Here is a 13,598-nt window from a genome sequence, read left to right as displayed (position 1 = left end):
GCTTGTGATCTCTGTCTGTCAAATAAATAAATAAAATCTTAAAAAAATAATAATAATAAAATAAAATAAAATAACTTTAACGGCTGCAAGACTAACTGCTAGACTGTCACTGCTTCCTAATGGTCTCCTAAAAATACTGTTTCCCAATGCTGAATGTCAAATGTGAGCACTGACTGGAAATCTTCCACTCTCTCCTACTCGTGCGCCCTGCATCCAAATCCGCTCTCTGCTGCTTCATCTGTTAAGCCTCCGGTCCTGTGCTCCTCTGGGCTTTTCCTAACCATGTAGCTTCACGGACACCGTGTTTGCACAAGCTGGCCTAACGCAGGGAGTGGGCGGCATTTATCCACCGAGCCAGAATCGCTTTCTACTTTATTAAACATTAAAGCGTAAATGGATACTCCCTGTGGGGAGGGCTACAGGACACCAGGGAAGGAGAAGGGGACACTCAGGGAGAGAGTCACACAGTGGAGCCCCATCTTCACAAAAATGGCTCAATATTGATTTCCAGGGAGGAGCAGGGCATGGTCAGCTCAAATTTGGTGATGACGTCAGGATGAAGGACCCCAAGCTTTCCGATGCTCTGACCCCTGGCAAAGATCTCTGCGCATCTCCCAGGGAAGAAAGCAGGGCCTGAAAAAGAGGACAGAAATCAACGTTTCTCCTGGCAAAAGCATCAACAGACATTTAACACCTAAGTTTTTCATTAGGCTGCTGGAAAAGTAAGTTCTTTAAACCACTGGCTAAGAAATAAAAGTGCCATCCTCATACTTTCTAATCTTGAAATATTTGATATTACAGCAAGAAACTCTTAAAAGGAAAAGGTTAAGGGCAAATATGAAAGTCAGGGCCCTGCTTAGGTTTTTGTTTTTGTGGGTGTTTTTATTTGTTTGTTTGTTTTAATCATGGGGCTCCAGGAAGGCAGAAGAGGCTGGAGGAGCACAGCTAGAGAAGTCTTCGGGGAGCTCCGCAGGGAGGAATGACAAAGGGGAGAAAGGAAATGTAACACTGATGACCTTGCATGGGAACAACCTGTTTTGAAACAGGTTTTTCCATAGTCCTACCTGCTGGATAAAAAGTCCACCCTGAATCCATTTACGACTCAAAACTCACTTTTCTACCTTATTACACAGAGAAACAAGCTGCATGGTCACTGGCAGGCTCAAGCTTTGCTACCAGAATGCAACCCACATTCCTGCTGGAGAAAGAACTCTCTCAGTAGTTTCAGAACACCTTCCGTAAAACCCACGCTCGCAAAGGCGAGCACCAAACCAGTCTGGGGTGAGCCCCGAGTTACTTAAGACAGGTGGGAAGTGCTCTCTTCTGGGTATCAACGCACAGGGCTAGGGCTCAGCGAACCAGTAACTGTTATGGAGGTCCAAACAGCTAAAAACAAGCAACCATCCGGGCCCACTCCATACTCGCTGACGAGGGCCATAAGAGTTCATCAATGCTTCAATGCTCGTGCCCTACTCAAGATTCAAAAAAGGCTGACTCATTTCACTTGCCACCAACTTGAAAAGGGATCAGACCCACAGCTCCCAACTGATTCAACCAAAACTTTTACCGGAATGAACTAAAAATATCCAGCAGGGCTGGGCCACAAGCCTGCTGCCTGCCATTTCAGAGTGAGTGCATTATTTATGAAAGAATAAACTGCTGAGTCTCTACTAATGGCTCCAAGGTCAGCAGGATGAAGAAATCCAGCACTGGCGGGGGAGCGCATGCTGCTAACAAGTCGTGGGTACCAGCCACACCGTAAAGACGCAGGACAATTCCACCTACCTCACAGTCAGCCTAGGACGATGTGTGTTTATATTCCTGAAAAACATTTTTAATTGTCATTCTTAACCCCCAAAGCACCCTGAGCTGGAACAGAAGGTGGCCTGTTCCCCACAATCCCTCAAACTAAACAATTCTGCCTCACTGTCTTATTAAAGCAAGACTTTCACTGCACTGCCTTTGAAATAGACGGCCCTGCACCTTACTCCACATCTGGGGACAGGGCAGAGAGGGAACTCAAAAAACACAGAAACCCAACTGGACTGATAATGTAGAGCCTTAGTGAGATATGAATAACACTAAATCTATTAAAGATGGTCTACTTATTTTTAAAGACTTTATTTGTCAGAGACAGAGGGAGAGAGCCCAAGCAGGGAGAGCAGCAGGGAGAGGGAAAGGGAGAAGCAGGCTCCGGGCTAAGCATGGAGCCAGATATGGGACTCGATCCCAAGGTCCTGGAATCATGACCTGAGCCACCAGGTGTCCCAAGATGGCCTGTTTTAACACTATCAAAACAAAAACCCAATTTACAAAATTCTGCCCCTCTCCCTGGCCCAAATCTTCAAACGACAAAAAAGTGAAGCTGATATAAAGCATTAATGCTAAGCAGTGTAACCAAGAATCAGGAAACCTTCACTTCACCGTGCATCACCCCTTTTTTACAGAACTATAGCAAAACACTCTTCGCTAACTGGAAAAAACAACAACAATGAAAAACAAAACCAGCCTATTTTTAAAGGTCATCCAGAAAGGAAGCTTAAGGTCTTCTCTGGTAACCTTGCCATGTTTAAGAATCCTCAGTGTGTATCAAAATCCTTCCTTTTTATCTACAAATTCCAATTTGATTGGATTCATTTTAACTGAAGCATAAAACCAGACTATTTTAGAATCTAAGCCAGATGTGCTAGTTCTAACAATGTTAGCAAAATAAAGCTTAAGAGATAAGAACTTAGAATTTTTACTTCATAAAACAACTTTTTGAATCAGCACTTTTTAGCGCAATGAGTTACCTTCTTCTTCAGTGAGCAGGCATGATAATGCCATCTCTGCCCCTTTCTCCAGAAGTCTGGGCCACACTTGGCTTTAAGCTCATTAACCAGTCGGGTCTCAATCAAACAAAATGTTCCTATTACTCAATACAATTTTCCCTCTTTCCAAAGAAAAGCAAAGAAAACTGAAATCTGTATGTTGCATTATTTAAAACATACTCAAGTAGGAGAGTATTCTACCTGATGTCAATATCAACAGCTCTCCGCCCCGCACACAGATCTGTCAGAGCCCCTGTCAAACCCCAAATCACCCCAGCCGGAGGGCCTTCACTGCAGAGGAGCTGCTTCCCAACCGAGAGGGCGCCAGAGGGGTCCTCTGGCCTCTCAACCAGTGCTAATCCTCCCCTCCCTCCCCGCATGTAACAATGACATTCACTAATGGATTTCTGTATAAACTTTGCTGAAAACCGCACACTTTAGCCTATGACGACCATGATCATTTTCTTGCCATTTTTCATTTCTCACAAAGTCAGATGATGATAGGAAGCCCTTAGGATTTGCTTCCTCTCTGTTTAGTTAGAGTGAGGCTGCAAATTTTGTTCTTCACACGCACAAGTTGAGAGGCACACAGAAGGGACTTGACTGATGGGTGTGGACTAGAAATCCTGAAAGAAAAAACAAGACTGAGTGGTCACAAACAAACTCTGCAGCAGAAAGGAACCGCTCTGAAGAAGGCAGTCAAGAGAGCATTGCTTCACTACCGAAACAAGGGCACACACCTGCTAAGGCAGTTCGGCCCAAGTTCAAAGACAAGGGCATCTCCCATCAGCAGCATTGTGGTTGTGCTCAGTAACTCGGGTGGAGGGATGGATCCTAACACTCTAGAGCTGGGACAGGAGGCAACTTAAACCAGCCTTTCCAGAAGAAGTCACATCCAAATAGAGCCACAGTCTGGGTCTGGGCTTGTGAAAAACCACACCCGGATGGCAGTCAGATGCCACTCTAAGCCCCTCAACAAAAACCAAACAGGTGCCTCTGGAGAAAGAGCAGCCTGGTGGGTCCAGAGACAAAGTTGTCAATTCAAGGAAAACCATGTTGTCCTATGAATGGGAAATCTAAAACTCAAATTCTAAAAAATACAGTTGCCTACTCTTCAGGTATCTAAGCCCAAAAAGAGTTCCTGGTTTGCTGTAAAGACTCCAATTTTCAACCTGTACCCCCAACACTCCACGGCACAAAGCCCCTCAGCCCACTTTTCCACCTGGTTCCTGACAAGGATTAAGCGCTCCGCTTTGCTGGTATCCATCACAGTGAAACAGCCTCCAACATAAAACAGACCCGGGGGAAAATAGCACTCTCTTGCTGAAATCCATGTGGAAGCCCAGACAAAAGAAACATCAGTTAAGCACAAGCAAGAATTTAATTTCCAAAACTTAGTGGGGTGTAAGTAAGTCCCTTAATTAAAGCTTTTGTAGCATCTCCTCGAGGTCTATAATTGTCTCTCTGTGCTCAAGCGGCAGGACCACTTTGAGGACCTTGGGGGTAATTCTCGGCCAGTAACGCAGCCCAGCACCCAGTCTTTAGCACATTTTCTGGCTAATTGACCTTCAAAGAGTTTGTGAGCTCCCACTCTTGCTCGTTGCCAAACACCTTTCACAGTTTCTTTTTCCCCTGTCTTTCTTTTAGAGTCATATTATAGGCCCAAAGTTTGGATAAGCTTTCCACAACGAGTCACTCCTGTAATTTTATGAAGCATCGGAAGTAGAGGTTTTGGGCGGTAACTGAGCAGACCCCTAATCCGAACGCGGCACAGGTTATCAAGCATGAGGCCCTTAATGCCTTAATCTTCAACCCCTGCCACTGGCTATATTCAACTAATTCATCTGGTACTTAAGTTCGCCATCTCTAATAACCATCTGACTTACAGTTTTATTTTTCCCTCTCTTCACATCACTGAGACACTTCGGGATTCAAATCTACACACTGTTACCTGCCTTCATCACCCCGATTTTCTCCAAAGAAAGGTAAGAACAAAATGAAAAGAGGCAAGGAACTCGGAGAAAGGACTGAGTGTACATCTCATGTGTCAGAGCAAAAAAGAGAAACCATCACTGTTGGCTTAAATACAAATAAATACAAAATGCATAATTCTATTGATACAAGGGACCAGTGGGTCAACTGAGTGTGCTTTAAATCTGTTCTAAATGACCAATGATGTAATATGCATAACAGAACAGGAATAATCACTCGACAGGCTGGTCCTAGGGGGTGGCCCTACCAAAGCCTACCTCTCCTAAATCCCTAATTCCAAATACAATTAGATATATATAAAATAATCCATTCCATGGTGCAACAGTCCATCCTAGGAAAAACACAAAGGACAAACAATCCCCAGTGTTCCATTCTCGAGTGAAGCCAGCAGAGCACGGCACAGAGTGGGGCACAGGTCAGAGTGGAAGAGGGCTCAAACCATGTTTCCTTTCCCTACACAGGACGCATCTCCCGGTTTCCCACCAGCTCTCTGGGCGTGGAGTAACCACAACCGTCTAACTCTGCTGCCAGCACCTCAACCCTCCCTTTCCTTTTCTGAGTAGCGTCAGTTTAAAGGAAGAGGAAGGACAAAATAAAGGGCTTAAAACACACACACACACACACACAAAAACTGGGTACACACTTAAACTGAACATGGAGCATGGCTGGTTGTTCTCCAAGTTTTCAAGGCAAGAGTTTTTGAGCGTACAATTAGAGTTATACAAAGTGGGGAGAACCGAAGGGGCAAGGGGGAGGCACGATATGGGCAACATATGAACTTATTAAAAAAAAAAAAAGGTAGGAATAGAACAGAAAACAATCAGAATAACTGAGATATATGCCTGCATAATTTATTTCCCCCAATCTCAGTCCACTACAGTTTGGGAGAAAATACCTCTACAGAGATCACTTAATTTGTAAGTGGAGACTGAATAATTTCCAACTGGTAATATAAAACACCCATTTTCCCTCAGATGTATACAATTCTTCACCTCACATCTGAAGTGAAATATTTATGGTACCTAAAGTCTTTAAAGAGAAGGGACCTAATCCCTTGAGTTTAATGGCTATCTTTCATCCCTTTCAGAAGATCAAAAGAAAGAAAAAGCCCTTACACAACTTTACAGTGCTAATCCCAACACACCTGCAGACATCATTAACTCTTAAAGCGAAGGCAACCGGACATGAGGAGGCCGGGTGCCCGCTCAGCCCCACAGCACGGGACCAGGGAGGACACCTGTGCTCATGGCGACATCCTATCGGGACAGGACAGACAAAACCCCTACTGGATCCTGGAGACTTTATTCTTAAAAAGTAATCAGCAGAGCCCAGATTATCTAGTCTTTGAATAAAAAGGAGAAATGTCTTCAATAAAGCACCTTTTAAAATAAATCACCACAATCAACCTTATGATAAGTTTTTAGAATCAGAACTCCGAAGTTTCCCAGTTTTATTTTGTATAGAGAAATGTGCCATTTATTTCCATGGATATCACTTAACATTTCCTAAGATCTACTTTAAAGTTTAATCTTTCATGCCTCTCATACACATTCATATTTAAAAACCTGAAGGTGGTCAGCAATGTTCGAAGAATTTAAATGTGATCCATCCAATAACGATTTTAAATCAGGCTCAAATTTACTTGTATAAAACTAAAGGATTTTTAACTCCAGATTAAAATGTGCCCTACCTCTACTGGTTTTGAAATTCCTATTCTAAAATAATGCCACTATCTGACATGTAAGTCATTTCCCCCAAACTGTCACATTTCTTAAACACTCATAGGATGGTTTTAGAATTACAGTCTCAGAAATAAAAGGTATGGATCACCTGTCTTCCTGGGCCGATAAAATGGTTCTTTTCTAGTTTTTCACCTATAAAATCCTTTAAGGAGACAATTTCTCAAGCCAAATATGAACAACTTTATTAATTTCTCCATAATTATAGTGAAATAACATTATTACAGGGCTAATTGGGGAAAAATGGGAATATGGAATAAATAAGATTAGATCTATAATTTCACAATTAGTTAACTTACTATTCAAATTCAGACCTTTGGCCACAGTGCAGTGAACAGAACTTCCAATGTGTAATTATGCTGGATGGGCTTTAGTTGCAGAATTTGATTACTGCTGACAGGTAGGGAATGCAGGAGAAAATGGAAAGAAAACAGAGACTGTTAAAGCCAGAGTACCCGGCCTTCTACTCCTCTCCTTCCATCCCCAGAAAAGGCAGTGCCTCCTCAGTCCCAGCGCAGCCCTGGCCAAGCCCCTGAGGACAAGCAAGCTACAGATGGGGAGAAAGCGAAGCACAAGGAGATTAGGAGACCTGCCCAAGGCAAGCAACAGTATCGGCTACAGCGCGCTGAAGGTGCCTCGGCCACGGACAGGGGTGCCGCCTTGTGTGGGGCCCAGAGGCACAGATGGCCTACAGGATAGTGTTCTCAACCTTTTGGTCAAGCTGTCCATTTCATGTTTGCAAACTCCTTCTGGTTTAAAATAAAATAAATAAACAAAACTTGAGAGGGAAAAAACGAAACAAAACAAAACCTGACAACCTCTAACCTTAGGACATGCCAAGTACGCTCTATAAAATTATGAATACAACATAATACTGACGAAACGAAACAAACCCCCAGGCCTTCCAGGGAGAAGAGAACTACGTTTTTCTGATCTCACACAACATAGGCACCCTTCAAGAATAAACTCCAGATTCTCGAGACAAAGCTAGAATAACGTGAGCAGCTCAGTCAGTACCACAGCGACACCAACTAAACAGGCGAGAAAGAAAGGCAGGTCCGTCCGAACTCGCGGCAGAGCCTGCTGCTGAGGCACAGACACTCCCGCAGGGTCTGCACACTGGCGAGGGCTCTGAAGACCCTGTCCGTGCTCTGTTTTAGAGATGAGAAAACGGTACCAAAGAGGAGAGGAAAATCACCCAGCAGGGCGGAGACTCTTGTCTCCAGGGAAACCTCGCTGAAGGGCAGAGTTGAAATCTGCCCTGGGTTTACTCTGGAGAGGAGCTATTCCAAAATGCTGTCCCAAGCTTACCGGACTCTCAACAGCTCTGTGGTCCAGGCGGACAGACCCCACCATTCCCACTAGAGATGAAGACACTGCCACGAGAGGACTGAGTCCTAAAACACCAGGAGCAACATCCAGGGTTGTCTTCACTGTGCCACAGCTGACCACACATCCGAGGGTTTAACAGAACATACTCTTCCTGTCATTTTAAATGGTGTCTCTACCATCTCAGGATCTGCATTTCAACTTAGTTTATATTCATACATGTAAAGAGATTTTTAGCATTTCCATTATATGTGCCATAGTGTTGCCAGACTCTAAAAGTATGTTATGTTGGAGTTATTTCCAATCACCCACTGTTACACAGAGGGCTTCTACAATACACATTGCTTCTTGCTCTTTCTTGGTTTCTTTCCCTTGGCCAAAAGTAATACCACACAAGTTTAAAAAAAAAAAAAAAATCGAATCCTTGTCTAGCTCATTATATATCAAAGTGTTCAACAACAGACTTCTAGCAATGGTAGCAACAAACCCCAAACTTACACTAATAAGGACTATGCGGATCCCATCTTGTGTGACACCAATTAAGAAATACTTTCCCTTGCATTGTACCAACTACTACCTTGTTTAGTTCTCCTGGTGGGGGAAAACAAAATGCTTCAAAGCAGCCGAGGAAAATAATTTTAAGAGAAGGTCTCTGTTCAGAGAATGTAATTCAAACAAGCCAGGAGCCTTTAGGAGTTAAGAGAATAATCAGAAACGTTTCTCTTCCGGATGGTGAGTGCCAAGTTCAGTGGCTGAGATCACAGCATTGATAAGAGACAAACCAGCTACTGACGAATGTTAGACACAGCAAAACAGGTCTTACCGTAGAAACAGGACATTCTGGAACTGTTCAGGGCAAAGCATTTTATCTGATATTTTTGCTCCAGTGCTTACTCTTTATGGCCTTCAGTATCAACTCAGAAGAAATAAAAATCCTGAAGCTACAGTCACGGTTTTCCTTTACAGTACGGCAAGGAAACAACTGCCTGTATTTGCTATTATCCTGGGCAGTGTGGTGGGCCCACGTTTCTCCTTCCACCTCTTCCTGAATATGCGTTTTTCACATAAGAGCATGGCTCTCACGAAGGCACGGTGTCAGAGGGCAGGGAGATTTTTCTATTCCACCAAATTAGCCCCCATTCTTTGTGTTAATACCTGAAATTGTTATAAAGGGACCATATTTCTGCTCCTTCATAATTAGAAAGGCAACTAAAAATCAAATCTCTTAAGTTCACACTGATATACACCAACTTAACCGAGGTCAGATCCTCTCCTGAGAAGAAAAATGTTTCTCAAGGAACAGAGGAAACAGGGAAGAGCAAGAGGGCGAGTGGGGCGAACACCCGCAGCACAGACGGCCTGCAAGGGCTGCAGCACAGCGAGGCCAGGGGTCCTCGAACACTAGCTGCCACCTCACCTCTGGCCTGTCGGGCCTAGAATAACGCCTGGCAAGGAGATTCCTGACCCCCACCCCGCCTGCGCCTGCAGTTCTCAGAGTTGTTTCCAGGAGGGAGGAGACGACAGCTACGTCACCCTCGTGACCGAGAGCGCCGCTTTCTCAAACGGGTCAAGATGAGGCCAGAGTTATTCAACACCAGCGTAAAGCAAAGTAACTCCTCAAGATCCAAGTTCTCGATTGGGGCCTTGACGAAGTTGATTTGTCCTTCTATCATTTATTTAAAAGCTTGGAACACTGAATGTCGATCTGTGGCATTCCTGCAATCAGTGATGACAGAAGACTAAGCTAAATGGCAGAAAGCAGTCTCTCTAAACAAAATCTGGGGAGAGAGAAAAGGTGCTGGCGGACGAAAGAAGCTCTGGAGAAGGCAGATATATAACGAACATAATATGATTATGGTTCGGCTTCCCCAGTGCCCCAAAGTGACAGTAAAATATGCATTTCTCATCTTTAAACAAAGCAGATTATGGGTTGATATTTAAAAATCAGCAAGCAGGGGCGCCTGGGTGGCTCAGCGGGTTAAGCCACTGCCTTCGGCTCAGGTCATGATCCCAGGGTCCTGGCTTTGAGTCCCGCATAGGGCTCTCTGCTCAGCGGGGAACCTGCTTCTCTACCTCTCCCTGCCACCACTCTGCCTGCTTGTGTGCTCTCTCTCTCTCTGGCAAATAAATAAATAAAATCTTCAAAAATAATAATAAAAATCAGCAAGCAATAGGCTATTAAGGATCCCGGAGTCTTGCTTGCTAAAAAAAGGGAAGATATTGGTCAGTGATTTTTAACAACCTTTTAATTTCCTAAGCCGTAACAGACAGTAAGCTATTAGCTACCGAACAGTGGGAGTTACTACATCAAACTATACCTTTGGTTCAACTAAGCAAAGAGGGAGCAAAACCGAGGCTGCGAGAAAGGTGCTGGCATCCAGTGGAATGACTTTGTTATTCTAAAAAGACAGAGGCAAAAAACCCAAACCAAACCAAACCAAAAATCAACAACCTCACAAATACATCACTCTAAACAAAGTCCTTGGGTGGGAAACTGGTTATTAAGTTGCAAAGTGCTCTGAAAGGATGATGGATACCAACATTTGCTCCAGCTCCAGGACAAACCGACCACATTCAGAGTCCTCTACTTTGATACAAACAATTACAAAATAAGGCCAACATATAAATACACCATCAGCTAAAGGTTTTATATACTTCCCAGTTACAGTACAGATGTTTCCTTTTGGAATATCTTTGAATCTTATCAATATATTACATGATTAAGGTCTCACCTCAATTTCTAATTATCTACCTTTACATATAAACAAGACATTTATTTTAATGCTGGAAAAGACTGCTAATGGACTAAGAGGGCTGGGCTGATTAAGGAGACTATCATGCCAACTTTGATTGTGCTTGCCAGTTTCTTAAAATAGTTCCCAAGAGTTGAACAATGGAAGTTTTATTTTCCTCAAATAGTCTGACCCATTCAAATATCCTCGTGTTTTCTTCTGTACCTGTTCACTCTAACAGAGGACTTCCAAAAATCATTCTATCTTTTAAAGATACCAAAGATAGAAGTTCAGATCTCTTCTATTCTTTCATGGATTCCAAAAAAGCATTTACCCTAAATTTAGGAAGGTAAGCAGTATCATTTAAAAAAAAGAAGAAGGGTGCCTGGGTGGCTCAGTGGGTTAAACCGCTGCCTTCGGCTCAGGTCATGATCTCAGGGTCCTGGGATCGAGTCCCGCATCGGGCTCTCTGCTCAGCGGAGAGCCTGCTTCCCTTCCTCTCTCTCTGCCTGTCTCTCTGCCCACTTGTGATCTCTCTCTGTCAAATAAGTAAATAAAATCTTTAAAAAATAAAATAAAATAAAAATAAAAATAAATAAAAAAAAGAAGAAAGCAAGCAAGCGAGTGGTAACTGGAAAACAGCATGTATCAAACTCTCCAAAGAATATGGAAAAAGAGAAAACTGGATCTATTCCTCAAATTTACTCAGGATAAATTACAAACAGGTAAGAGGTGTGAATGTAAAATAAAGAAACACTTAAGCACTAGAGAAAGCATGGGGAATTCCTCCCTCATCATGGAGTAGAAGAAACTTTAGGACTCAAAATCCATAGGCAATACAGAAAAAGCAAATTTTACTACATAAAAATCTCCCTGGCAAAAACCAAAAGAAAAAAAAGATAATTTAAGAACTTATAAAGAATGGTGTGATGTACATCACAAAGGGTTAATATCCCTAAACACATAAAAAAATTTTAAACAGAGAAGAAAAAGACCAACGTATCTGAAGAAAAAATAAGACACAGGAACAGGCAGCTCACAGAAAAAGAAATAAAAATGTCCTAAAACACGAAAATATGTTTACTTGCTCATAAGAGAGCGCCAATTAAAACTACAGTAGATACAATTTTCCTCCTGAAAGACTGTCCCCCAAATAGAGAAGTCTGACAAGTCTGTGAACACAGTTCAGGAAAAAAAGGTCCTCTCATCCAGTGCTGCTGGGTTTGTACAACGACAGAACACAAGCCTTCTGGAGGAGTATTTGGCAGTATCGAACAAACATATGAATTTACCCTTTGTCCCAATAATCCCATACTTCTAGCAATCTGTCCCTAAGAAACACTAGCAAAAATATCAGATAACATATGCACAGGGCTAGTCACTGCGGCATTATTTGCAGCAGCAAAGACTGGAAAGACCCTAATTACGTCCATCGAAAGGGAACTAGCCAAATCAACTTGTGGCACTCCAAAGCAGCGCTCTGAAAAAAAGAAAGCAGCAGATCTCCCTCCCTGTGTGGCTGCAGTGAGCTTCAGGTGCAGATTAAGTAAAAAAAAAAAAAAAAAAACCAAGGTACAGAAAAAACTTTATGTAAAGTTTTAACTCCCAAGTCAAAAACGTGGAGAATACACACACGCATTTTTAAAAAACTGTAAAAGGTAACTGAAAACTAATAAAAATCATAACCTATACAGGCAGTGAGGGAACAGTGTGATGGGAATAGAAATGGAAGTTAGAATTCTTGAAATACACTTCATTTTGTAAGCTATATCTTAAGTACAAAGAAAACTGAGGATAACATTTAATTTATTGTAATAATCATATGATCCATTTTTGAAAAACACGTAGCGTGATAACACCCAAAAAACAAATAATCAAGTCAAAAAATGGGCAGAAGACATTAACAGACACTTCTCCAAAGATGATATACAAATGGCTAACAGACACATGAAAAAATGTTCATCATCATTAGCCATCAGGGAAATTCAAATCAAAACCACACTGAGATACCACCTTAAACCAGTCAGAATGGCAAAAATTCACAAGGCAAGAAACAACAAATGTTGGGAGAGGATGTGGAGAAAGGGGAACCTCTTACACTGCTGGTGGGAGTTCAAGTTGGTACAGCCACTTTGGAAACAGTATGGAAGTTCCTCAAAAAGTTAAAAATAGAGCCACCCTATGACCCAGGAATCACACTACGGGGTATTTACCCTAAAGACACAGATGTAGTGATAAGAAGGGGCACAGGCACCCCAATGTTCATAGCAGCAAGGTCCACAACAGCCAAACTGTGGAAAGAGCCAAGATGCCCTTCAACAGACGAATGAGTAAAGATGTGGTCTATATATACAACGGAATATTACTCAGCCATCAGGATGAATATCCACCATTTGCCTTGACTTGGATGGAACTGGAGGGGATTATGCTAAGTATAATGAATCAAGCAGAGAAAGACAATTATCATATGGTTTCACTTATATGTGGAACATAATGGACTAACATGGAGGACATAAGAAGGAGGAAGGGAAAAATAAAAGGAGGGAAATCAGAGGGTGACAACCCATGAGGAACTATGGACTCTGGGAAACAAACTGAGGGTTTCAGAGCGGAGTGAGTGGAGGGCTGGGTTAGCCCGGTGATGGGTATTAAGGAGGGCACATGTTGTAATGAACACTGGGTGTTATAAACAATGAATCATGGAACACTACATTAAAAATCAATGAAGTACCGTATGGTGACAACATAATAAAAAAAAGAAAGAAAAACACATAGAATAAGCAAATAACATAAGCTCATTAGGAACCGAGATTTTCAATGTAAAGGAAAGAACTATAAATATAAAGCCAAGTATAAGAAGTAAAAATCCTCTAATCCTAAATATAAATTGGAAATATCCATATGAACTCAATGTTTTCTCATTTAAAAGAGGACAAAAAAAAAGCCACCACCACCACCAACAAAAAAAACCCGATTTCCTCAGCTCTACACACCAA

At 42.4% G+C, this 13,598-nt stretch overlaps 1 protein-coding gene across 2 annotated transcripts in view; it reads right to left on the bottom strand.

Annotated features, from left to right (window-relative positions):
* Positions 1–355: 355 nt before the first annotated feature.
* Positions 356–13,598, bottom strand: part of FARSB (phenylalanyl-tRNA synthetase subunit beta) — a 71,077-nt gene continuing 57,834 nt past the window's right edge. For both annotated transcript variants that reach the window (XM_082690415.1, XM_082690416.1), the window contains one exon: positions 356–633. In XM_082690415.1, the coding sequence (XP_082546541.1) occupies positions 482–633 (152 nt within the window). In that variant the 3' untranslated portion in view covers positions 356–481. The remainder of the gene's footprint in view (positions 634–13,598) is intronic.

This window comes from Mustela nivalis, assembly GCF_964662115.1.
Source record: "Mustela nivalis genome assembly, chromosome: 11".
Classification (NCBI taxonomy): Eukaryota; Metazoa; Chordata; class Mammalia; order Carnivora; family Mustelidae; genus Mustela; species Mustela nivalis.
Note: the sequence above shows the minus strand (reverse complement) of the source record. Positions and strands in the feature narration are given on the sequence as shown.